The sequence below is a fragment of the Conger conger genome, chromosome 2 (assembly GCF_963514075.1).
Source record: "Conger conger chromosome 2, fConCon1.1, whole genome shotgun sequence".
NCBI lineage: Eukaryota > Metazoa > Chordata > Actinopteri > Anguilliformes > Congridae > Conger > Conger conger.
In genome coordinates this window covers 74330308-74354518 of record NC_083761.1, presented here as the reverse complement: position 1 = coordinate 74354518, position 24211 = coordinate 74330308, and the positions used below count along the sequence as shown (strand labels likewise).

Genomic DNA, 24211 nt, shown 5'->3' with positions numbered 1-24211 from the left:
TAACACTTAACCCATCTGCTTTGTTTATGCAGTTTCTGGGGTTACAGACACAGAAAATTATGCGTCCATTAAATCCAATGATAATTATCTAGCTGTCATAGAAACAGAAACAAATGTTGTCAAAAAGTATTATACTATGCGTTTAAACAATAGGCTTTTTCTTTATAAACTGAGATTTGTGAAATTACTTGGCCTGTTTTGAAGCACGTAAATGAGTGATCATTGCAACTAGATGGCCAAAAATACATAGGTATTCAATTTATCTTCTGTGATTTCTGGCCACTGATCTCTAAAAATGTTTTGAAACTTAATAGTGTTTTGTGTAAGCCAATAATGACATGGTGAATTTCCCAGAGCAGGAATAAAACAGCCGATGTTGCCAAAGCACACACCAGATCAAACCTATACATGTATTAAATATTGTATTTTCTTGTTTGCTATGCTTATTCGTGATGCCCACGATTATGTCACAATTATGTAAACCCAATGATTAATAAATTGTGTGAGTGTGTGTGTGTGTGTGAGAGAGAGAGAGAGAGAGAGAGAGAGAGAGAGAGAGAGAGAGAGAGAGAGAGAGAGAGAGAGAGGCGGTTGCTGCAAAGATAGCAATGCGAGAAAAAATGAGGGAAATGAATTACGAGAGAAATAAAAAACGAACGACGAAAGACAGACGCCTCCTTGAGAGAGAGAGAGAGAGAGAGAGAGAGAGGGGGGGGGGGGGGGGGGGGGTCCTCTCTTCCCTCTCTCTTCACAGCTGATCGACACGACTGCAGTTGCGGGACCGCTGCAAAGAGGTGAGTGGATTTAAGATTTGCAGTCTACCCAGTCTAACATTCTTTACACGCAGGTCATAGCTTTATCATTTGCATCAAGACGATGCCACGCCATCACATTCGTAGGACATGGAAAAACTGAAACATTTAAAAATCCGTCGGGCTTAATGTTTTACGAGTTCATGAAAACAAAGTTTTATGGATGCTCCTGCAAAAAGGTAATTTATTGCAAAACAGTGTCTTAACTTAAGTTCGATATGTCTATCTGCAGACTGCAACCCGTTCGTTTTTCGGTATATTTTTGGGGCACTACTACTGTTGGACTCGTGCTCTTGCATGCCAGGCTGTAGATCAGTGTACTCGTGTTGCCGTAAATTAACTTACGAAGAGACACTTTCTCCACCGCGCTCTGCACGGGACACGGGATTTGAAGGGTTAAGCCTTTATTTAAATAAATATCACGCCCGTCTGCGCATCTTGATTATGGTGTAAAATTATGCAACATTTAATGCTGTTAGTCTATGATTGTGCCCTGTGCCCTTGACATTTTGATTTGCATTGTACGAAGTAGCCCATTAAAGGCTGCATTTCAAAATGCTTTCAACTTCACCAGTGAGTGATACATCTTATTACACAACCTGCAACGGATGGGGGGGGTTTTTCCCCACAAACCAGATAAACTTTATTTGAATGCTCATACAAATAAGAATATGAATATTAGTAGATTTGTATGGTAACTAACAGGTAGTGGACTGTTGATGCTTTTATCCAAAGTGACTTACAGTTGATTTGACTCAGCAGGGGCCGATTCCCCCCTGGATCAATGTGAGGATAACGGCCAACATGCACAAGGGCCAAAAGGAGTGGTCTTCCTTTGATTCCACTCTGTGCGAGTTTGGCGATGGTGCGTAGGGAGAAACAGGTGTCTGAGCCACATTTTGAAGGAGAGCCATGTGTCTGCACTGAGGTCCGATTCCCGTGTGTCCTATGGGGTTACTCCAAGAATGCAGCTGGGGAGAATTAGGGTGGGAATTGGATGGGAATTGGATATACACAGTCCAACGCTGGGTGCCAAGTTATAAAAAAAAAAGTTTAAAAAAGTGTTATTTTGCTCTATATAAAGGCATTAGACCTTTCTTAGGTAGGACTCGTAGAAGGTAAAACATATATGACAAAACCATATAAAAGTACAGTATATAACAAGCAATGAATAGGTAACAGTAATTCATGCCTGCCAACTTTTATTCACATGATCACAAAACTTTGAAATGTGTGTCCAATTCATCACAATTTGCGGTTAACATTTCTTTTCATCCAATAGACAATGGGGATTTCCTCCTTGGGGGTGCCTTGAAAGATTCATTATTGTCCAGTGTCCAAGTTTAAACATTTAACATGTGTATCGTAAAAAGAGGAGCCAAGATGTTGCCCTCAAATGGGAAACATGGACAGCAAATTTGAGTCAGTGGTCATAAAACACACCTACTAAGTCACATACTCAGGGTAAGCTTATACATGCATAGTACACCTTATTGTTGGGTTACCCTTTTATCCTCTCCATGTACCTAAGAACATTTAATTTCAAGAAAAAAACACAATTTAAAGTTAGTAAATTATAGTATTTATAGTTTTTTAATCCCACCAAATCCCACCCAGCGAACATTGTGCTCATGATGGTGACGTTGTTCTTTTTACCCTTAGAATGACAACCATCACTTATACTTCATTTTCATATTCATGACATTTTTTATATTCATATTTTTAGTTGCCGCAGACTGTTCTACAAGGTGCTATCACTTTAGTCATTCAGAATAACCTGCTACTGTAAGTGTTTAGGTTATCAGGTTGTATTTAACGCAATAATAGAAGTGCACCAGCACTCCAGTTCCACATTCACCCGCTGAACTGGTAAATGGCAAGCATAGACGTGCTGAATGACATTACAGTTATTTAGCTGATGCTTTTATCCAAAGGCAGCTTACAGTTGATTAGACTTAATCTTATTGGCCATGGATCTTACTGTGCCTACACTGGGGCTTGAACCACCAACCTTCCAGGCCCACTAGGCTATAGGCTGCCTCCAGGAATTACCTGTTCTTACATCATGTGTGTTTGAATAGCTAAATCTAATATAGACGTGCTGCTTGTGTGTTCAGTTCTTTGCCAAAACAGAATATTGTATTGATTGCCAGGCAGAAAGTTGAGTAATTCGGCATTTTAGTCAGTCAAGAAAGTATCTTCGAATGGAAAACAAATCAGACGTCTACTTCTTTATTTTTTTTTACTGTTGTCTTTCCTGGAAAGGAGAAAGGCATAGACGCATGGGTGTGTATCCCGGGGTCTGTGAAGGCTTTGTGACAGCGTCTCACGCTACGCTACGCTACGCTCGCTGAGCCTGGCCTGGTTTGCCCTGAACGGGTCAGCGGAGTGTTTCTCCTCGGGGTAAACCAGAACAGTGTGTCCTGCTCTCAGACAGAGGCAGATTAATAGGCAGTCTGTAGGAGGGAGGGGTGGGATGTGCAGGGAGGGACGGCTGCACAGCGGGGCTCGGTTAAACCGCAAACGCCACGCCGAGCCGGGACACTGACGCGCCGCACCGCGCGATTACAAGTCATCTGAACCCGTAAATGTTTGAAATGCAGCTTGTGACGTATGCCTGAGGATAGTAAGATCGTACTTTCATATTTGAAGTCCATGTGTGAAAAGACTTCAGAGAGGGCGGTATGACCTTGGAGTGTTGAAGTTCCATGTGTTTACAGAGTAATGTTGATTGGTGAAGACTGGGTGGGAGGGCACGCATACACACTCACGTACAACAGGAGAGATATGGGAGGAGCTGGGGTGGGCACATATACACGTACACACTCACATACTACAGGAGAGAGATGGGAGGAGCTGGGATGAGAACATACACACACACACTCATATACTACAGTAGAGAGATGGGTGGAGCACATATACACACACACTCACATATACTACAGGAGACAGATGGGAGGAGCACATACACACACACACACACTCATATACTACAGGAGAGAGATGGATTTCCTGAGGCAAACATCAAGCTGTTTTTCATCCATTTTGAGTAAAATGAGCTGTTGCTCCATGTTATCCCTCCAGATGTGAACATGTATGCACATCAGTCCGATTTCACCCCTCCCCATTGCTGGCTACATTCTGAGAATGTAGCAGTACTGTACCTTAGACAATACAAAGGCAGAAATTAGAATCGTGCTTGGAGTAAAGTGTGCAAAGAGAAGAAAGGTTCTACAGCCAGCCTCCTCATTATTCGAGAATAGTCACTCTGTAAGATTTGCTTGCATGGAAAGCGATCAATGCCCCCTTAAAAGCAAAGATGATGGTGTAGCCTACTGTTGTCGATTGTGGTTTTGTTCTCTTGTGGCTGTAGTTTGCTAATTGACTTGTTTTGAGTTTCAATCCATTCCAAAGCAAAAATGGACAAACATTCTAAAAGACGTTCGCGTGATAAGTCTGCTTTCAAGTTGGCTAGAAATTTAGCAGCTATAAAGTTAGCGTAACAGAAGTTTCTCTTGTCCTCGCACTCCCACACCACTAGTTACTGTACAACCAATGAGAGAGAGGCGTGCAGACAGTGATGCTTGCTGGCTATGGGATTGGGTGGGCTGATTTACTTTGTCACCCTCTCTGTGCATTTGGCTTGTCGGCCGCACCAGAAGCCGATGTCGGCTGATTCAGCTGCATGTAGGATGTGTTGAGGGGAGAGCAGGAGTCAAACCGCAGCCAAGAGTAACATGGCCTGCCTGGTGTCTCACGCAGTGGTGGCCATGTTGGCTCAAACAACCCCCCCAAGGCGCGGTGCACGGGCCCTGGCCTCCGTGGTTGTTGTTGGAGCGACTGGCACTTTCTTCTTGGCATGTTTAGGAAAATGAGCAAACGCCAGCTTTCTCCACTCAAGTAGTCTGCTTCTACCAAGACCAGGCAATCGTCAAGCCTGCCAGTTCTGCTGGTTTCTATAAAAAGTGTTCCTATAAAAGCCTTGAGTGTGAAATTTAAACCAGAGATATTGGCTGGAGATTCAGTATAAGAGATGGGGACATTTGTTGAGCTGGACAATGGAAGTAATGTATGTCCTCGTTTACTTCCAGGGACCCGCACTTCGACTTAACTGTGGTTCTCGTGTTATTCGAGGTTCCCTCACTTGCTGATCCATCCCCGGTATTTGTTTGTAGAAAGTAAAATAAACTTGAAGTTGAACTGAGTGCAAGCTCAGGCTATGTGACCTGAAAGCGGCAGTCTGTCGGGACAGACCTGTGAGTCCTGTGCTCACACTGGTGACTAAAGTGTCCCTGAGCGAGACACCTAACCCCCAAATGCTCCTGACCAGCTGGTTGGTGCCTTGCATGGCAGCAAATCGCCTTTTGCTGTGTGAGTGTGTGCATAAATGGATGAATGAGAAGCATCAATTGCACAGCACTTTGGATAAAGGCACTATGTAAATGCCAACCATTTACCGTTTACCATCTCACCTTTTGGGCACCCAGCTGTAGCCATGTTCGGAGGGATCTTGCCCCTGGTGCTGCTCCTCCCCCTGGTGGCCTCTGTCACCCCTTCCAAGGCCCCTCCCAGGTTCTGCAGACGCTGCTGTGACCACCTCGAGCCGCCCGAGGGCTCTTCCTCCCGCGCCGCCCCTCCCCAGCAGGTGCCCGAAGTGCGGACCTTCATCAACATGACCATCCTCAAAGGTACGTCCGTCGAGCGACCGACCGCTGAACCGGGCTCTCACTCGCAGTCCGCCAGGCGCCTGTGTGCCCAAGACAGACCCAAAGGTCAGCTGTAATGTGCACACGAGTACACCGCCTGAGCCCAACCCTGGAAATCCCCCTCCCTCCACTCCGCCTCCAGGCCTCAGACACTGGAAGACCTGGGAAATTCCATCTGAACCGTCCAACTTCAAACCGCTGTCAGATCCTATCAGGGAAAAAAAATGGTCATTTTCGGAGTGTGATTCACTGGTTAAAACCGTTCTTTCCCCCCCCCCCCCCCCCCCGAGCTAAATGTGACCATTGTGTTTTGCATCTATAATGTGTTTTGTTGGGGTGAGATGGAAAATCCCACATTTTAAGTTGTTGAGAATCCATAGTGGCCCACACTGCACTTTCAGCACAGTAGCCTGGCACAGAAGTTGCTTATGTGGCAATAACATGATGAGGCTGTGCGTTGGATAAGTATAGCGACTCACTGGGCTGTGGCATAATAAACTGCAAAATATGCATCCCAGCAAGCAGAGGCACATGCACAGAGAGTTCAAGGCAGCTGCACCAATGAGGATCGGGGAACACTCAGAATGTGGACTCCCTATGTAATGTTTACAGCAGGAATGAGCAGTCTGTATTTGTGAGCTCTTGCATAATGTACTACCAGGGATTACTTGGCTCTTGAAAATGTTGACTCTAACTTGATGATTATAAATGTTGCCTGGATAACTGTTGTTCCCAATTGCAGAATGCTTTCGATTGTAAGCAGCATTCAAGTACTTACTGGGCTGAGAAAGTGTTCTGGTTTGGTAACTGTATTTACTTTGTTTATACCAGAATCTGTGCAAAAATCATCCGTGCAGAAAAGTCAGATCAGCCATTTTTATTATTTCAGATGAAGTGCTGAGTCATTACACGTACCCATGATCCAGCTGGATTAGTGGTGAGGACTACAGATTCGTTTTCATAGTCTGTCGGGATAGAAAGTTATATTCATGTTTTTGCTCATTTCTCCTGTAGGGGACAAAGGTGACAGGGGGGACAAGGGGACACCAGGGAAATCTGGTATCGAGGGGCCCCCAGGAGCCCGTGGCCCCATGGGTGACAAAGGAAGCCAGGGCCAGGCCGGTCCCCCTGGAGACGCCTGCAAAACCCAGCACTCTGCTTTCTCTGTGGGCAGACGGAAGGCCCTGCACAGCGAGGAGTACTACCAGGCCCTGGTCTTCGACACGGTCTTCGTCAACCTCCACGAGCACTTCAACATGTTCAAGGGCAAGTTCTACTGCTACATACCGGGCGTCTACTTCTTCAACGTCAACATCCACACCTGGAACTTCAAGGAGACCTACCTGCACATCATGCAGAACGACCAGGAGAAGGTGATCGTGTACGCGCAGCCCAGCGAGCGGAGCATCATGCAGAGCCAGAGCATCATGCTCTCCCTGGAGCAGAACGACGAGGTGTGGGTGCGCCTCTACAAGCGCGAGCGCGAGAACGCCGTGTACAGCGACGACGTGGACGTCTACATCACCTTCAACGGCTACCTCATCAAGGCCAACGTGGAGTAGGTCGCAGACTCCGCTGCCCAGCCGCCGGTCTACTTTTAACCCCTAAGAAGAGGTCCTCTTTCATGGGGCTTGAATACCCAATCTTAAAAAAAAACGGAAAAAAAAACTGATCTAACAGAAGCCACTGACGAAATGGAAAAGTAAAATAAACCAGTAAAATCAGCTGAATAAACAACAAACAAGTAAACCAGACCCTGAGACCTTGAAGGGTGTCTGTAAATGGCCTGTTTTTCTAATCCCATTCTCCTTTTTTATAAAATGCTAATTAATACATTGCCATTTTTAACATTTGTTTGGAGGGAAGGTATTCAATGTTTACAATGGTACTGTTTACCCTGGTTTTTGGACATTTAATACGATATCTTGGTGCTGCAGGCCTGCACTGAAGGGACCACAGGCTCAGGTTGATATCCTCACAAAACCTATGATATTTTGGTGCTCCGTTAATGTTTTGTATCCAGAGACAACAATAAGATAAAATAAAAAAAACATTTCAAAAGAGTAAGGTGCTGTATTGGATCTGCAGAATTCTGCAGGGATCAGTTTGCCAAGTTTAAAACATTTTCTGCAGCTGCCTACAGTTAAATGGCTCCATGACTAATCCCCAAAGACGCCATTCATCTCCACAGCTTCTCCTTAAAAACCCTTCTTTGAACCTGAAGAAAAACAAACTAAAATGGAAGAAGGAGGAACACAAGAATTGACCGAAAGTTGACTTTCTCAAGTCGACTTTCTCAAATTGTCCCCGACAGGATGAACAGAACCCTGTGACAGGCAGTGGTTCTGTAAAAGCGCTGGTTATAGTTACAGTTGTAAAAAAGTTTTATTGTTTTTTTAAAGCGACCGCTTTTTTCAGCAGTTTGTTGGCACTGCTTATGACATTGTCTGAACTGATTAAACATATTTCTTTCAGTATATTATAGTCCCTAAAGCATTACAAACCATAATGAGGCAAGCAGCAGTTGTTGTAAAAGGTGACGCATATACGCACACAGTGTGTCAAACTTTGTCATACTGTAAGAGGTAGCCTTTTTGAATCTTTTTTTAAATTTGCATTATGTCTGTTCAATCAAAATGTTTCTGACCAAATTATTGGGCCCTAAAATCAAGACTCCCTAATGCTAGTTATGCAGAGATGCACGGTGGGGGTGCATTTCCGAAGCAGGGGATCCACTGAAAGGGTGGAAAACGTCTCAGTCACCCTCAGTCCCAATGAAATTGCAATTTGCCCACCCGTCCGTGGTCAGAAAGCCACAGCTGGCTGGGGGGCTGTTTTTGAACAGATTTGAAACAGGAAGTCGAGGACGTGTGCTGGTTCTCTCTAACTGAATCCAGACTTTCACCGCTGTTGGTTTATGAAGGAGTTGGGGAGAGAGAATGCAAGTACAGAGAAAAGAAAAAGAGTGAAAAAGACAGAGAGGGAACGTAAAAATCTATCTCAACTGGTAAATTGTAGTAAGTACTTGATGGCTCAATTGTGTTCTTTAGGAAATTACTTAGTTTGTCGTTCATGCCAGCCCTGGGAAGCAAATGCAGGAAGTAGAGTAAATGAGGACTGGCATCCTCACAGAGTTCCCCTGACCTGTGAGAACTGTGGGGGTTCTAGGGGCTGACAATTTCTTGGCCAAGTCAGTGGGAGTAGGGATTTTACGGCTCGGTTTTAGCATTGCCAACACAAACATCAGTGAGACCGAAGGCATGTCAGGACTTGGGCAAATGGAGTTTGCAGCAAACTCGGTAGCACAAATGAACTGAAGTGTAGTGTAAGCAATAGAGGCAAAAGTCAGAGTCTATTAAATCAGGGATTATGGCTGTGGTGCAGAGTTGTGGCTCTGGCTATGGGCAGTAGTCTCAGGTGGAAACATCCACTGGCTGATTATCTCGGATGCGATACGCTTCAACAGAATTGCGATTTAATGAGTTGCCGTGGTGCGGTTGCACTCACCTAAACCAGCAAGTGAGCACTCACCTAAACCAGCACGTGAGCAAAGACCAGAAAAGACAAGACATTGTCCTTGTAATCTCTTCCGGTGGGTGAGTGAACCCAGAAAGTATGGAGCAATTAATTGGCAACTGAAAAGGCAAATGAAATGTAATCATAAACAAGACTGAAGGATGTAAGTGAGTACAGAAACAGGATATCAACACAAGGGATTATGGGATGTTAAAATGCCTTCAGCTTGTGTATATCATTATTTGTGGAATGTCCACAGTTTACGGGCCAAAAGCTTACTTTCAAAGTATTCCCTGAAAGATTATTATTTTTGTTGTTGTTGTTGTTCATGTTTTAGGTTCCAAAATTGGTGCTTAGGTCTTGTTTGACTGTGGGTGCTACCATTGTATTGGATTCAATAAATGTGCAATCTTTTTATATGAAATAAAATCTATATATATACTGTATGTGAATAATGAGTACGCTTTCATAATGTATTTGTGATATGTTGTGACTGACTCAGATATTTTTCTTGGAGTAAATGTGAACATTGCTGGGCTCAGGCATTGACCTCATCTTATTTCAACCACGTATTCATGTTTTTACAAGCGCTTTGTACCAATCTACAATTAATGTACCCCTGCTCATATCCTCTGTGTGATCATTTCACCCAGAGACAAAATTTACAAATGTAATATGCTTTCAGGTGCTGGTAATCTCATTTGACACATCAGGGCTTTTTGACATTTTAAAAGGCCAAATGTTTAATTGTGAGAATAGAGGCCCAGAGGTTTTTGTATTATTATCATTGCAGTCATTAATTTTCATTCATTCATTTAGTGGAAATATATTCTGTGCAATAACTGGGTGTTGTAAAATAGTTGTTCTAGGTTGGTGTGCCCTTTTCTCACTTTAAGCATGTGCCCCTCAAACTCTCTCTGCCCACCCCTATCTCAAATAGTCATTGGTCAACTGCCCATCAGGCTGAGACAAGTTTGAGAAAATTGCTATTCATTCATTGTTAATGGTCCCTTGGCTGGTGTAACCCACATATTTTTTGCTGATATGTACAATCCCTCCAGGCACATCTCAGCCTGGATGGGTACTTGTCTCGGCCTCACTGTGAGAGGGAAACTTGATGTGGTGAATGGCGAATGGATGCAGTGGAATATGGATATATGGATTCTGGTCATTTCTGTAGCACAACCATAGATAATAGAGGGCAGAGAACCCTTATTACTTGGTCAACAAGGAGGACTGTGGGGTGTAAATCGGCCCATCCGGGTCCTGCTCGATTCATCCTGCGCTACTCGGGGTGAAACTATTCCGGTGAACCCACAGGACGTCACTTCCATTTGAAGTGGAGCTGCTCGGTAAGCACACCACCATTTTGATTACGTCTCCCTTAACAGACGGATGCGACGCCAGCGTTGTATTTGATCATGCGAATGCTTTTCAATGCTTCAATGCATTGTGATTCCTGGGCCTGGTGTACAGCCACAGTCAGGACTGCACACCCGCTCTAGCAGAGTCCTGCGTTGGGCTGTAGCTCCAGCCACATCCGCCCAGCCCCAGCCCTGGAGGCCCCAAACACGCCCTGCCGATGCCGCTAATTACAGGGTCCGAGCCGCCAACACACCCATCCCGCGCCCCGCCCAGGTCTGTGTGCACAGACAGGCTACAGGCGCAGATCTGCGTGCACAGACAGGTTACAGGCGCAGATCTGTGTGCACAGACAGGCTACACGCAGGTCTGCACAGACAGACAGGCTACACGCCCAGGTCCGTGTGCACAGACAGGCTACACACGCAGGTCTGTGCAGACAGGCAGACTACATGCCCAGGTCTGTGCAGCCCGTTCACTGTATTTATAATCTCTGCCTACTCGCATTTACATCATAAACACATCATTAATTGCTATTTTCTACTTGTCTCGGCCTGACTGGCAGTTGACCAACGAGAGACCTTTTGAGGGGCACTTGCTCAAGGGCACACCAACCTAGAAAAACCTTTACAACACCCAGTTGTTGTACAGAATATATTTCAACAAAATGAATCAATTAAAAATCACAAAAGCACAGACATTCAATAAACAGCCTTTTACGCCGCCTGCCTGCCTGTCTGTCAATCATCGTTTGATTACCGGTGCTATTTTAGCATAGCGACCATCGGAACCTGGAGCAGCACAAATTTAACTGCTTTCATCGACTCTGAAGCTTTGTAACCTGTACTTATGGGTGATAATACTCCTACAACCACTACGAACAATTTAAGTATAGGCTATGTAATTGTACTGAGGAAATGAACGCCACACCAAAAAAACATGTTTTGAGTAAGAGCTGGTCTTAATATTATATACCTACAAATAACTCTGCACACAGCTTGCACACAGTTATACCTCAAATCAAAGACTGTCAACTGATCTTAAAATAACACAAGCATATTAGAGGGAACTTATTCAAATAGAGTCACAAGGGGAGAAGAATTTTCCCTAATCAGTGATTCAGAAACATAACCATCATTCAACTCTCTATCAATCAATTATCCCTAGGTAATTTGCTTTATTGTCTCCTGGGGCCAATTTGGTTGAGGCCAACTTAAAACAAATGCTCAATAATACATGGATAATAATAGGATGGGATATACTAATTTAAAAATAGATTTAAAAATACAGCTGTTAAAATATGAACTGTAAGTAATTTTAAATTACCTGCATACATCATATGAAAAATACATCATAACTAAATCAATTATTCATAACTAAACACAACATCTGCATTATCTCGTAATCACAAAATGCAACCGATCATTTTAATCTGGGCTTTTAATATAGCTGTGATTCTTTTCTTAGTTATTAACCTCAGCATTACAGCAAGAATATATTTGATGATAATTTAAAAAGTGAAATCCCTCGCAATAGAGAAGTGAAAACACATTGGTGTGGCAGGCTGCCCTAGTGTCCCTTTTGTTCCCTCTTGTTCCAAAACAATTCTGTTTACCAAAAATAAATAAATAAATAAATAAAGTTTCATTTTCTTTGTTTAGTCTCTAAGGCAGTTTTATATTACTCCACCCCAGCAGGCTACCGCCGAGCCAAAACACACAAAATAAGCATTCCGTAGGTTTTGGCGGCTTAATTGCACTGCGGTTACACCCTCTCCTCTCAGTCTGGGCCGGTCCTCACGGCTGCAGTAATGAGGATTTATATATAGTTACAGTTGGAAAGGCTGCACAGGCCCGGTCCAGCTGTCACGTAATTCTCCAACGTCACTGGCGCCATTCCAGGCTCTTAGAACTTCATTTCGGTGGGGTAGTTCTGCAGTAACCTTGGCTTCTTAGCACGGAATGTTAAACCAAAAAAAAAGACCTCTGAATATAGCATGTCTAGCTCATTCTTTACATTTGAGGAGCTTAGTTTCCAAAACACCTGGCTATCGAATTGACTAATTAATGGGGCACAGTACTCATTTTAGATGGCTTCTACCTCTGATTTTGGGGTCAACAGGAACACCGCTGGTGGACCCGGGTCACCCCAAAAACTGATGTCACTCTGGTCTTTGGCGAGGCAGCACAAAAGATCACACAGCTCTCAGTGGGGTGTTCCCCTGTCAGAAGAGGGAAGGCCAGGGCATGGGTGTCTGCTTCTAATCATGGCCGTGCCCCACAATGCAAAGCATCTGGTAGTGTGTGTGGAAACTCATTGGAAAAGCGCCAGTGTGGGTGCCGCCATTTTATAATCCCCCACACTAAAACATCCAATTCTGTTAAATCCACTAATCATGGTCAATTCAGACAGGATGTAGATTCAGGGGGTTTCATGTACAATTCAGCAATACCAGCTTGACCAGCCTGAAAATTCAGCTGGTCAAGCGTTGGTCTAGCTGGGTATGAGCTGGCCAACCAGCTAGTGCTGGGAGCTTGTCTGAGCTGAACCAGCTACCGGTCTGAACTGGTCAGCTAGCTAAACCATGTTGATCTGGGAGTTGGTCTGAACTGGTCGACCAGCTACCAGCTGTTTCAAAAGATAGCTTGAGCTGTTTTACAGGGTAATACTGGACCCATCAGTAGCTCCAGTGCAGTGAATGTGCCTGTGTGACAGGCAGGCAGAGCTCCCACTCTGGGAAGAGGCACAGGAGTGCTGTGGGATCTGCAGGGGCGACTGGACATTGACATTTGGGGAGAATATAAAAATGGGGTGTATGTAAAGTGATGTAACCAAACATAATCAAACCAGAGAAAAATATGAAATCACGTTTAATGACATAATATTCGATATCGCTTACGCGAATATAAAGAGCATGTGCCCGGAGCTTTTAATTTTCCAGCATCTTCCAAATACAGTGAGGAAAACATGTGCCCATCTGCAAAGACTATTACACTTCTGTAATTAGACAGGTTTGACAAACAGGTTTGCCTCACGCTAAACTGAACAAAGACTGAAAATCTGCTATTAAAACTTCAAAACTAAGCTAATCCTTTAATTACCTTCCTTAAAAAACCTTTTACCTTCATAGATTATAAGACGGAAGTCGCAATGGATGCACGCTTGTGGAGTCTTGTTTCCATTCCAAATTTCGAAAACTTCATCTCAATACAGCGATGAGGACGATCGCAGCAGTTTTTGATGCAGGTCAACACACTAACACCCATGTCCGCGGTGCTTTTCCAGTTTCTCCCATTGGCAGTGGCGCTTTATAAATTTTGCTCTGTAATAAATAGCACACGGTTGATTTTTGCATCCCTGCTGCCATCTAGTGAGCAAACGTGGAACAATCATGGTCTGTAGCTCCCACTCTTAAGTGTTATGGTTACCAACACGCCCTGTGTATGATCTGAAGTCAACCAGTCCTCTCTGAGGCCAGGGAAGTGTACAACACTTTTTAGGACTGCTTTGCTAGCATTGTACCCCTTTGTGGAAGCACACTCTACCTGGGATATTTCCTGCTGCTGAAAAAGCAAATCCATTAATTATGAGGTGCCAGGAAAGAGGGAGAGGCTGAAGTGGAAAAGAGGAGTTACCCGCCCACTCGCGTAACTCCCAAAGGATGGCTTTGCAATAATGCAGAGGAGAAATTAAAATGGCCGCATGCCATGTTTCGCCTAATTCCTTTCTCTTCAGGAGAAGGTTCAGGAAGAGGTTGCTAATAGGTGCAATTTTCAGCATTCACACACAACTCAAAGCAGGATGTTGGGCACAAAACACAAAACAAATCAGAGAATGTTTTTGGGATTTTATTTTTAAATTAATTTATTATATTTCTTTGTCATAGAATCATTTTGTCGATGTTCAAGGTTAACATACAGCCATTCATATACAAAACACATGTTTTTTTCTATATTCAGATTCATAAATGTACACTCTTCCATGTTTACAGAAGAAAAAAAATATTCCTTTTTACATGTTTCTCCCAAATTGACATTTAATCAAATCTCTCGTCCTCAGGTGCAGGGGCTGTTTTTAAAAACACTGGCATCATCACAGGCATGGCAGGCTTGGCCACTAGCGCCCAGGCACTGACACCAAAAACACCACAGGAACACAACAGCGCTCAAGTGACACAACTAGACTGGGGCCACCTGTCCCTCTTTAACCCCAACCCTTCCAAAACAGTTTTTTTTTTTTTAAAGAAGAAAATGAGATTTTAAATTCATCGGTGTTGGTTTACGCTGCAGAGTGTGGGGTGTGTGTGACTGTGATCTCGAAGCGTCGCTGCTTGTTTACTTCGTATCGAGGCGCACCACCGGGATTGGGAAAGTCTGTGAGCACAGCCTGAGGGGACCACCCCAATGACGTGCAGGACTCCCCCAGGTAGGCCTGTGCTAAACACACACAGCCGCCTCTTTGATGAAGGACTGATGCATTATTTAAGATGCCCACAGCACTGTGGGAAGATTCCTCTCACTGAGAGGAATAACCGGTAAAATTTCAAACCGCCATAGAAAGGACCTGGGCGGGCGCCAGAGCTGGAGGTGTGAGCAGAGCGGACAGTGGTTAGGCGACTGCAGGCTGAGATAGCGTGGTGAAGCGCGGGGGACCTAGCGCACGGGGGGTTGGGGGGGGGGGGGGGGGGGGGGTTAGCTTGTTCATCCGCAACGCTCCAAACGGGCAGGGGAATGGGATCGCTGGCTGGAGCCGCTCCAGCCCTGGCTGTACCCACCTGCAGGTCTGACACCGCTGGGGGGGCCCTTCCTCAACCAATCACGGTTGAGCGAGGCGGACTGGCAGCGGCGTGGGAGACAGAGGTGCCGAGTGTCAGGCACGGACTGGGGGGGAGGGGGTGCGGAGGGAGACTTCATAGCAGCCGTTACTGCACTCGCAGCAGATAAAAGCGATGGCTCATGTCCTGCCAACCCGCTCCAAAGGGCCGACTTCCCCACTGTCCTTAAATAACCCTGCTTCTCATTACTGCCTACCGCCTGCCTCTGTGGGTCAGGGTTTCAGGAGCTGCTGCTGGCAGGTAAACCCCTCCAACCAACGCAGAATGCAGCAACCTCCTAGTCTTCAATCTCCCCATGCGTGCGTGCGTCACCCCCCCTCCTCATCTCATCTGTTTCAGCCCACCTTACATCTGAAAGCTCGGTGCTAGCTCACAAGGCATTGAGCGCATCAGCTCGCCCATGCCTCCAATCTTCAAATGCTAAACCCTGTCCAGATCCCTCCAATGGAGGCGACTGGCTCCCCCCTCTCTGTGTGGTCCCTCCTCCCAGTCAAGATGCCAGTCCTTACCGGTGGAATCAACTTCCCAACTTTACCAGGAAATCAAAATCCATCTTCCAGTGCAGGCTGAAGATGCACCTCAGACACAACCCATAGCACTCCGTTCTTTTATGCTAATTTAAGTTATGGCATTTGTATAGTCTAGGACTGAGACTAGGACCTAGACTCTATGCTATAGTTTTAGGTTTCTCTTCTAGGGTCTTGTTGTGGATATAGTCTGTGGGTATTTTTGAACGTGTCCTTTGGTTCTTTGTTAGCATAGCTAACTTGCATTAATCCTGTAATGATGTTGCTGGTCTGGGAACGACGTTAGCCACGACTGGCTCTATTGCTCATTTTAATCCAGTGAATGCGATTCAGTTTTTTTTGTATTGCAAGTTGTTCTGGGTAACAGTGTCTGCTTGGTGAATGTAACGTAATGTAATCAAAGGTACTTAGTTTTTCCCCTAGTGGCCATGATGTGGCATCACAGCACCAGAGCACAGCACTCAATGGTTGTAAACCATGGGCTCTTTTCGCTCTCTTATTTTTACGTGCTTGCTTCCTTTCCTCGTGTCCTTCTCTCACCGCAAGCTCCATCCATTCAGCGATGCAAGGAAAGAGGTGAGGAAAGCACACGAGGACACAGGAATCGAGGAAACGTGTATGAGGAAAATGGAATGCACTTGCTCTTTCAAGTATCAGCTGGAACCACAGTTAAACCATTCATTCTGAAATGATACTACTGCAAAGGATGTGCTTCTGTTTCCTTTGTCAAGAATCCTTCAAGAGCGTCCTAGCACCTGGCTCCTAGCACCCTCAAGGAGCAGTTAACGGGTAGGAACGTCCTTAATGATTAGGGACCTCGATTTCCCGGTCAGCCAAGACTGAGGACACAAGGATGGGGATAATAAGGGACTGGAACACGCCCCATGACTCAGCACAGCAGTTCTGCTGAAGTATGTGAACACTGCTGGGAACGAAAGCCAGAAGGCCTTCCTGTTCCCCTGAAAAACGCTGTGAACCATATGCTCTGACCTGACCTGAACCGCGTGACTGGAGTACACCAGTGCCTCTCCATTACAGTTAATAAGTGACTGGTACTTCAGCTTGACTCTGATGCTAAGAAACAACCAGTCAAAACAACTATCAAAGGGCAGAAATGCCAGCACAAGCCCAATACCACTGACAACAAGGAGGGGCAGAAACTGCACTCACCTTCAGGGTTGGAGTCAACCCTCATTTCAGTCTATTAAGAAAATTTACTGAAATTTGAATCACAAATTAAATGTCCCTGCAGATTCCATGCAGATTTTTTAAAAATGACATTTAAATTATTTTCCAAAACGGAGTTGAAATAGTTTTGACCCTGTCTGAACTCTCTGAATTTTTGCCTTCCTCTAGCTTTTGTTGGCTCAAGTTGGGTGGCTCAAACATCCAACACAAGTGCCCGTTTCAAAAGGCCCCAGCAGACAAAAATCAATTACAGTATTCTCAGCGAATATGTGACTGAGCACTCAGCTTGGGACATTAATCACAGATTGTGTGGCTCCAGACTGTTGCACAACCTTCTCAATCATAGCAGAAGGATAACTGACCTATATATTTTGTCCTCACTGTTTCATCAACACAGTCTTCGTAATTGGCCGTGGAGGGAATAAGCTCGAGACACAACCACAAACACTTGGAAAGGAGTGTGAAGATGATTTGGTACGGGGTGGCTCTTCCCAGAATCCTCCAACCCTGGTGCGGGAGGGCTTTAGTGGCCTGTGACAAAACGATCATAAAAATAAGAATAAACAAGCACCAGCAGCCTACCAACCAGCCTTTCTGGGCACCGAGCACATAGGTCCAAGAAAATCAACCAGATCGGTTATCACATTAATGGGAATCCGGGTCAATGAAAAAAATGGTAACGTTAGCATGTAGGATATAAGCGTCACAAACGCACAGAGCATGTTTACACTACTTGGAGCTGATCGTCAACCTCTCCAATTTCAGGTATATAAATATATATATATATATATATATATATCTTTTCTTTTGAGGGGGTGAGGGGGGTAGGGGGGTAGGAGCCAGACCAGGCATCAGAAGCCCCCCAGTCAATGGGCTGGTACACCATGAGCACACACTCACGAAGCATGCTAGAGAACAGTGAGCAGTGTTACTGAGCGGTAGAAGGAGCAGCTGGCCCACTGGAAGGATGGAGCAGGAGGGGCCAGAGACCAGGGCCCCAGTGAGAGCCCATCTGTCACCCAGAGCACCTCTGACGGGGCCTGCTGCAGCCCAGCGCACAGACACCTGATCCAGGGAAGGATCGATGGCACTGCTGCCCACAGAGACGCTCAAACCGCCAGCAGGCTGGGCGGGTGTGTGTGTGCGCGCGTGCGGGTGTGTCTGTGCGTATGTCTGTGGAGAGAGACGGAATCAATGGCCCCTGATCTTGGTTATCCCAAATCCCAAAATATGTTTGCTGCATGTCCAAAGGCCGTTCCCTACCCGTAAATCTCTCCTGTTTGTTACCTATTGTTCTTTCTGCCGGCACAAGGCGCACAGTCCGGAGGGACACCCGTGTGTGTGTTATAACGGAGATGATCTCAGCCTCACTCGGGATTCGCAGAGAAGCAGAAGTGACGACTGCCGTCACAACGCTGTGTGTACAACTGCCATTTAGGGCTACAGATAAAAATGTTTTTTGTTTTTGTTGTTGTTTTTTTTTAAGTAACCGTTCGTGGTGTTCCAGGAGAACAGAAGCCTCCTGATGTTCCTGCGGGGATGCAGTGAGTGCCGAGCGGTGCCCGCTCTCTAAAGGCCTCCCGTAAGAGCTGAGCCTTCGCTCCCATTCAAACCCCGTATGAATGCCAGAGCCTGTGTCCAGTGCGGAAACAACCCGCCACTTCACCCCAGCCTTTCACATGGCAACACTGGACCTTTCCCTGCAGGCTGCATACATTTTATATTCATAAATCAAGGACTTATATATAGCATGAAGTTGCTCAGCCAAGGATTTGGCATTATTATTATTATTATTATGATATGCATGGGAATATGCTAATTGACAAACCACTGCTATACCAGCAAAAAATAAATATGGATTGATAATGTACGGTTAATGGATACACGTATCATAGACATGAGCCGCATACAATAGCATGTTCGGTATACAGTTAATGGGCAGACTGCAGAACACGTTCAGCAGAAAAAAGCCACAAAGAGGGCATGGAAAAGTTCAGCAAAACAACGGAACCCAGGGAAAGTGTTTGATTGGACGTGCAGCGCATTCATAAATCGTTCTTGCAAGAGCCACAGTGCATGGCGTGTCCGATTACATGTTTTATTCACATGCCTTACGCCCTTTGCAGGTTTCATGGACTGGCTGCTTCTTCCAGAAAAGTTTCAATTAATTTCAACCTCCACATTTAAAGGTACGTTACACGAAAGGATGCGTTTCTGTAAACTTTGGTAAACCGAAAATAGGTGGGCCCGTGGCATAGCCTGTTATGTGGGATACGGTAATCCATTAGCGTGAAACATTACATTTTCTATTCTTGACTGAGCTGGACCAAATAAAGCTTTACGGGTACGAACACAGCCTTTCTCTTGCATTCGGTTTATTCACTTCCCGTCGACAAAATATACCTTGTTTTCATATTTTCTTTCCCTTTTTTAGGAAATTCAGAAAGAGAACAATAAATTAGAATGATATCATAAGCAACATAACATTACACACAAACAAACAAACAAACACACACAAATAAATGCACAGGCAGAGTTGTAAACAACGAAGAGGACTAGTAAGAAAAGGAGCAAAGTGTACGGGGGTTGTCGGAGCCCCGCCCATTCCATTTCCGCTACAGTGATTCTTTTCAGAAAAGCATCGATCACATAACCCGCTGATCTGGGTTACCACCAAGCGCTTAAAGGCATTTTATACTGTAAGCTATGAGTAATCCATAGGTCAAGAATAAGTTAATAAAAATAAAAAAAATCTTCAGTGCTGTATCACAAAGAAATTAAAAGTTCAAAAACAGGAAGTGGCACAAATAATGAGCTCACAAATTGTACTCCATTCGTTAAAGCCTCGTTCCCTTTGACAGACAAAAGAACTTGATACAGTTGTAGGCCACTGTATCAGAACATACTGGTATCCTTGTTTTTTTTTTTTTTGGCAACAGCATGATTGTAAAAAGTGGTTGAAGTTCAACAGTGCAGTAAATAGTGCATGGGCATCTATACGGCAGTTTCCCTAAGCTTCATGACCAAATTTTTTCCGTCTTTATCACAGATCCATTTGATCATTACATTATTAGCATTTGGCAGATGCTCTTATCCAGAGCGACGTACAGTTGATTAGACTAAGCAGGAGACAATCCTCCCCTGGAGCAGTGCAGGGTTAAGGGCCTTGCTCAAGGACCCAATGGCTGTGCAGATCTTATTGTGGCTACACCGGGATTAGAACCACCAACCTTGCGTGTCCCAGTCATTTACCTTAACCACTACGCTACATGCCGCCCCTCATTATTCTATTAACATATTCGCTATAGACCAAAAATCTCTTGTTCTAACACCGCTAATGACATCTATGCGGTGCTGCCACAGCTTTTAACAGCTTCCATATGAAAAGCTGTTAAATGGCCTTGTTGTTATGTAAGGCAGATGCATCAGCTAGGGAAGTCAACGATCAAAGATCTGCTATTTGTTATTTGATCACATCACGAAGGGAACAGGTTCTGCATTGGCCCTTCCCGTCATGTTACATTACATTACATTATTGGCATTTGGCAGATGCTCTTATCCAGAGCGACGTACAGTTGATTAGACTAAGCAGGAGACAATCCTCCCCTGGAGTAATGCAGGGTTAAGGGCCTTGCTCAAGGGCCCAGCGGCTATGCGGATCTTATTGTGGCTACACCGGGATTAGAACCAGCGGCCTTAGGGGTCCCAGTCATTTACCTTAACCACTACGCTACAGGCCGCTCATGTGCATTGTAGTCATGTAGTCATTTACACTACTCAATTACCTGACCTTTGCACACATAATTTTGTAAAACAAGCATTCATCGCAAGCTGACTGGGTTAAGGCCAGTGCCTCTCTGGGTGTCAGCCGACATCCATTTATGCTAGTAGATGCCAATATCACAACTTCGTGTGCATCTGTGGTTTGATTTTATTTGTTAAATTAATTCTCAGGGCCCAGTCTAGCAACGCTCCTTTGGAAACGGGACTGGATCTGGTCCCGCTGGCTGTAGAGGGGAGATGGGAGAGCCCTGTTCAGAGGCAGCCATGGGGAATCAGAGCATCAGCAATAGGGCCCAACTGTCACCCATCAGGAAGAGAGTAACCAGCACAAACTGCCTATACAAGAAAACCTTTAATGACTGCTTTCCTCCAACCTCTATCGTTTTCAGACACAATCAATCTGGATCTTAACCTTTTTTTTTTTTTTTCTCTCTTTTTTCAATTTTTTTAATGAAGTGACTCTGTGAGACAGGTTACCAAGGAAACCGCTGACTCTGTCGCACCACTAAACGCTTAAGTTCAGAGGGGGTTTAGACTCAAAAGACTTCCTGTTGCCGTGAATCTGCACGCCTCTTCTCAAGGTGCACGGTCACATGGAGTGTAGCAAACAGGGTGCACTTGCGCTCTGCAAGCAAGTGAAGCCCTAAAATCAAAGGGCAGGAGGCAGCTTTAAAAATGGCAGCTGTCCCCCACACCCTTTCATGAACGTGACCAGGCACAGCCAGGATCAAGCACTATTGTCTGCCGACAGGGAACAGCTTTTTTAAATTTCTCCCAAAAAAAAAAAAACCTCTTCCTTTTTGGCAAATAATTACAGAATCATCTGAGGCATACGTGACAAAAGAGGTGGGTGGGGGTTGGGGTGGTGATGAGGGGGGGAGGCATTGTGTTCCATGGTAAATGGTAATATTTATTTTCTTTCTTGCTCTTTATCCCTCCCCCTTCTCTACAGCTTCCTGGCCAGGACTCAGCACTCTGTGAAATCTGCCAGGTTTCTGAGGCTCTTCGCGTTTCCTAGATCGCCTCCAAAGGCCCGTTTGACCTAACTTGAACTTACTCGCTTGAAATGGTTCCACCCACTTCCTTTCCTCCACCCCCCCCCCGCCTCCCAAACACCCCCCGCACACCCGCCCCGCAAGCTGTCATGGAAACGCTGGCTGTTTAACGGCGCTGCAGATACAGCAGGTCATCGGAGCACTCGGGCTGTTCCTGCTTTCGCCTTTCCTCTGCAGGGACTTATGAAAACATTCCGAATGCTGTCGCAGAACACAGGTTAGACCCTTCTGAAGCTGACTTGCGCACCCCCCCCACCCCCCCAGATTGTATTTTGACACAAAGCAGCCCACTGCAGGACGGATAGATTACCCTTTATGACACAACACACCTCTGCGTGCTCACATTACCACCTCACATCTGCCACCGTGGTTCATTGTACCAGCAGATCCTCAAGCAGAAAACACGGATGAGCAGAAGGACCTCTATTATGCATATGCACCATCACCCAACGTTCTCCCTTTATCTTTGCATCGTTATTACAAAGAAAACTTGTTTACAGTTGAGCTCTGAGAAAGAGGTCACTGGAGAATGAGTGGATGGGTGAGGGTGCATCTGCTTATCAGAAAAAAAAGTTGATAAAAGCACAATTCTCTGTAGACCTCACTTTTAACTTGCACGTGGGAGGAACAGGGAGGGGAAAGAAACGGGAAAGAAAAGGAAAAAAAAACAAAAAACAAATGATGGCCGCCCAAGGTACACAACCCCATTCTGGTGAAATGAAGCAAGCAGGGAAATGAAAGAGAGAAACAAAACAACATGGAAATTTCACAGGGTTCCATGCCTGCGTTGTTTTGTCCCCAGCTGTGTCCCAAGGCTGTCCTTCAACCAGTCTCTCGCCTGTTAATCTGAGGAACACAGTGGCCAGCGGGCAGGAAAGAGGTTAAACTGACAACATGGGGGAGGAATAAATAACCAGTGGTCCATTTCCCCCGCACTAGAAGCTAGAACCTGTCCCTCTGCCAGAAATCCTCTCTTCTCCTCTTCTGCCTGCTCCGAGTTACTGCTCTACATTTAGCTTCTCCGGCCGAGAGTACGGATTCCCCAGCAAGTACTGGTAGTGCTTGTAGTTGTCGAACATGTACTTGGGGGCGTACATGTGCTCCTTGGGGTCTGACGGGGGGTACTCCTGCACCGACCCGTCAAACCAGCCCCCAGTTCGGATCAGCTCCCGGATGTAGTTGAGGTCACGCTTGTCCTCGTAGTCCCCCCAGCGGGGGAAGTCCCCGTTCTGGGCCGAGGTCAGCTTGAGCAGGATGCCTTCCGGGCTAAAGCACCAAGAGCAGTGCCAGCCGGCAAAGTGGAAGGGGCTCCCGATGGACCACTGCACCAGGATGTGGCCCGTGTCATTCTCGTACTTCCGGAAGCCCGGCATAGTGTAGTACTCCCTCCTCCGCAGCCTGATGCCGTCGCTGTCGTAGACGGCGAGGAGCATGCCCACCGTGCACCCAGACACCACTTCCAGGGAGCCCAGCTGCTTCCAGAAGAACCCGTAGAGGGACTTGCGCATGTGGATGGCGAAGGGCTCCGTCCAGCCATCGAAGAGCTTGAGGAAGAGGATCCCCTCCTGTGCAGGGATCTCGTCGGCGTCGTTGATGATGAAGACGTCATCCGGGCGCAGCCCCACCACGCGGGACATCCCGTTGCGGGTCAGGAAGGTGCGCAGGTAGTCGTCGGCAATCCAGCCGTCCTGCCGGCCCCCTTCGGGGAAGTGGTCCAGGAAGACGTAGAGAATCTTGTGCCTGACGTAGTCGTAGGTCCCGTTGAGGAGGAGGTGCAGGAACTGCAGGGACCGGCCCTCGCCGTAGGCTGTGAAGTTTGACTCGCACACCAGGAAGAGGTCCACAGCCTGGGCCAGCTCATGGAAGCGGACGTGGAGGAGGTCAAACTCGTGGTTAATGTTGATGGCGTTGATCACCCTGCGGGGCACCTCCCTGGGCATGAGCCTCTCCTTAGTGGGCAGGTTTGAGTGGTGCACCATGGTGGGCACACCACAGTAGGGCCCGTGCCAGCCCGGGCGACACACGCACTTTACAAGACGTTTGCCCCTCTTCGGTTTGGACACCACTGGATTCACCCCTTCCTGGAGCTCCAAGATCTTCCTCATGTTCGGCGTCATCGAGCTTCCTTTCCCCTGATCGTCCCTGGGGGCCGCTGTTTCTGTCCCCTGCCGAAAGCACAAGGCCCCGGCTCTAGTGCGCACAAAGTAGGGAGTGGGGTCGTCGCGGAGCTGGAAGTTCCGTAGGTGGAGGTCCCCAAGTAATTTCATAGGATCTGAGACGATGGCAGTCGGAGGGCTAAGTTTTTCCACGGCATCCTCATCAACTGGTGAATCGGGCCATACTCGGACTGGTTTGCTGGGATACCAGGGGTTGGCAAGTTTCTGGTCCGGCTCCAGCTCTTTAACCCTCATTTCCTGGATAGAAAAAC

General features: G+C 46.1%; 2 protein-coding genes across 8 annotated transcripts in view; one reads left to right on the top strand and one right to left on the bottom strand.

Moving 5' to 3' along the window:
* Positions 1-768: 768 nt before the first annotated feature.
* LOC133122121 (complement C1q tumor necrosis factor-related protein 1-like) lies at positions 769-9445 on the top strand. The gene is made up of 3 exons (XM_061231858.1): positions 769-794; positions 5300-5500; positions 6533-9445. Exons 2-3 carry the CDS (start codon positions 5308-5310, stop codon positions 7078-7080), a joined length of 741 nt encoding a protein of 246 aa, XP_061087842.1. The 5' UTR covers positions 769-794; positions 5300-5307; the 3' UTR covers positions 7081-9445.
* A 12638-nt stretch (positions 9446-22083) lies between these two features.
* LOC133122002 (beta-1,4-mannosyl-glycoprotein 4-beta-N-acetylglucosaminyltransferase-like) overlaps positions 22084-24211 on the bottom strand; it is a 32629-nt gene continuing 30501 nt past the window's right edge. For all 7 annotated transcript variants that reach the window (XM_061231638.1, XM_061231637.1, XM_061231634.1 and 4 more), the window contains one exon: positions 22084-24197. In XM_061231638.1, the coding sequence (XP_061087622.1) occupies positions 22782-24197 (1416 nt within the window). In that variant the 3' untranslated portion in view covers positions 22084-22781. The remainder of the gene's footprint in view (positions 24198-24211) is intronic.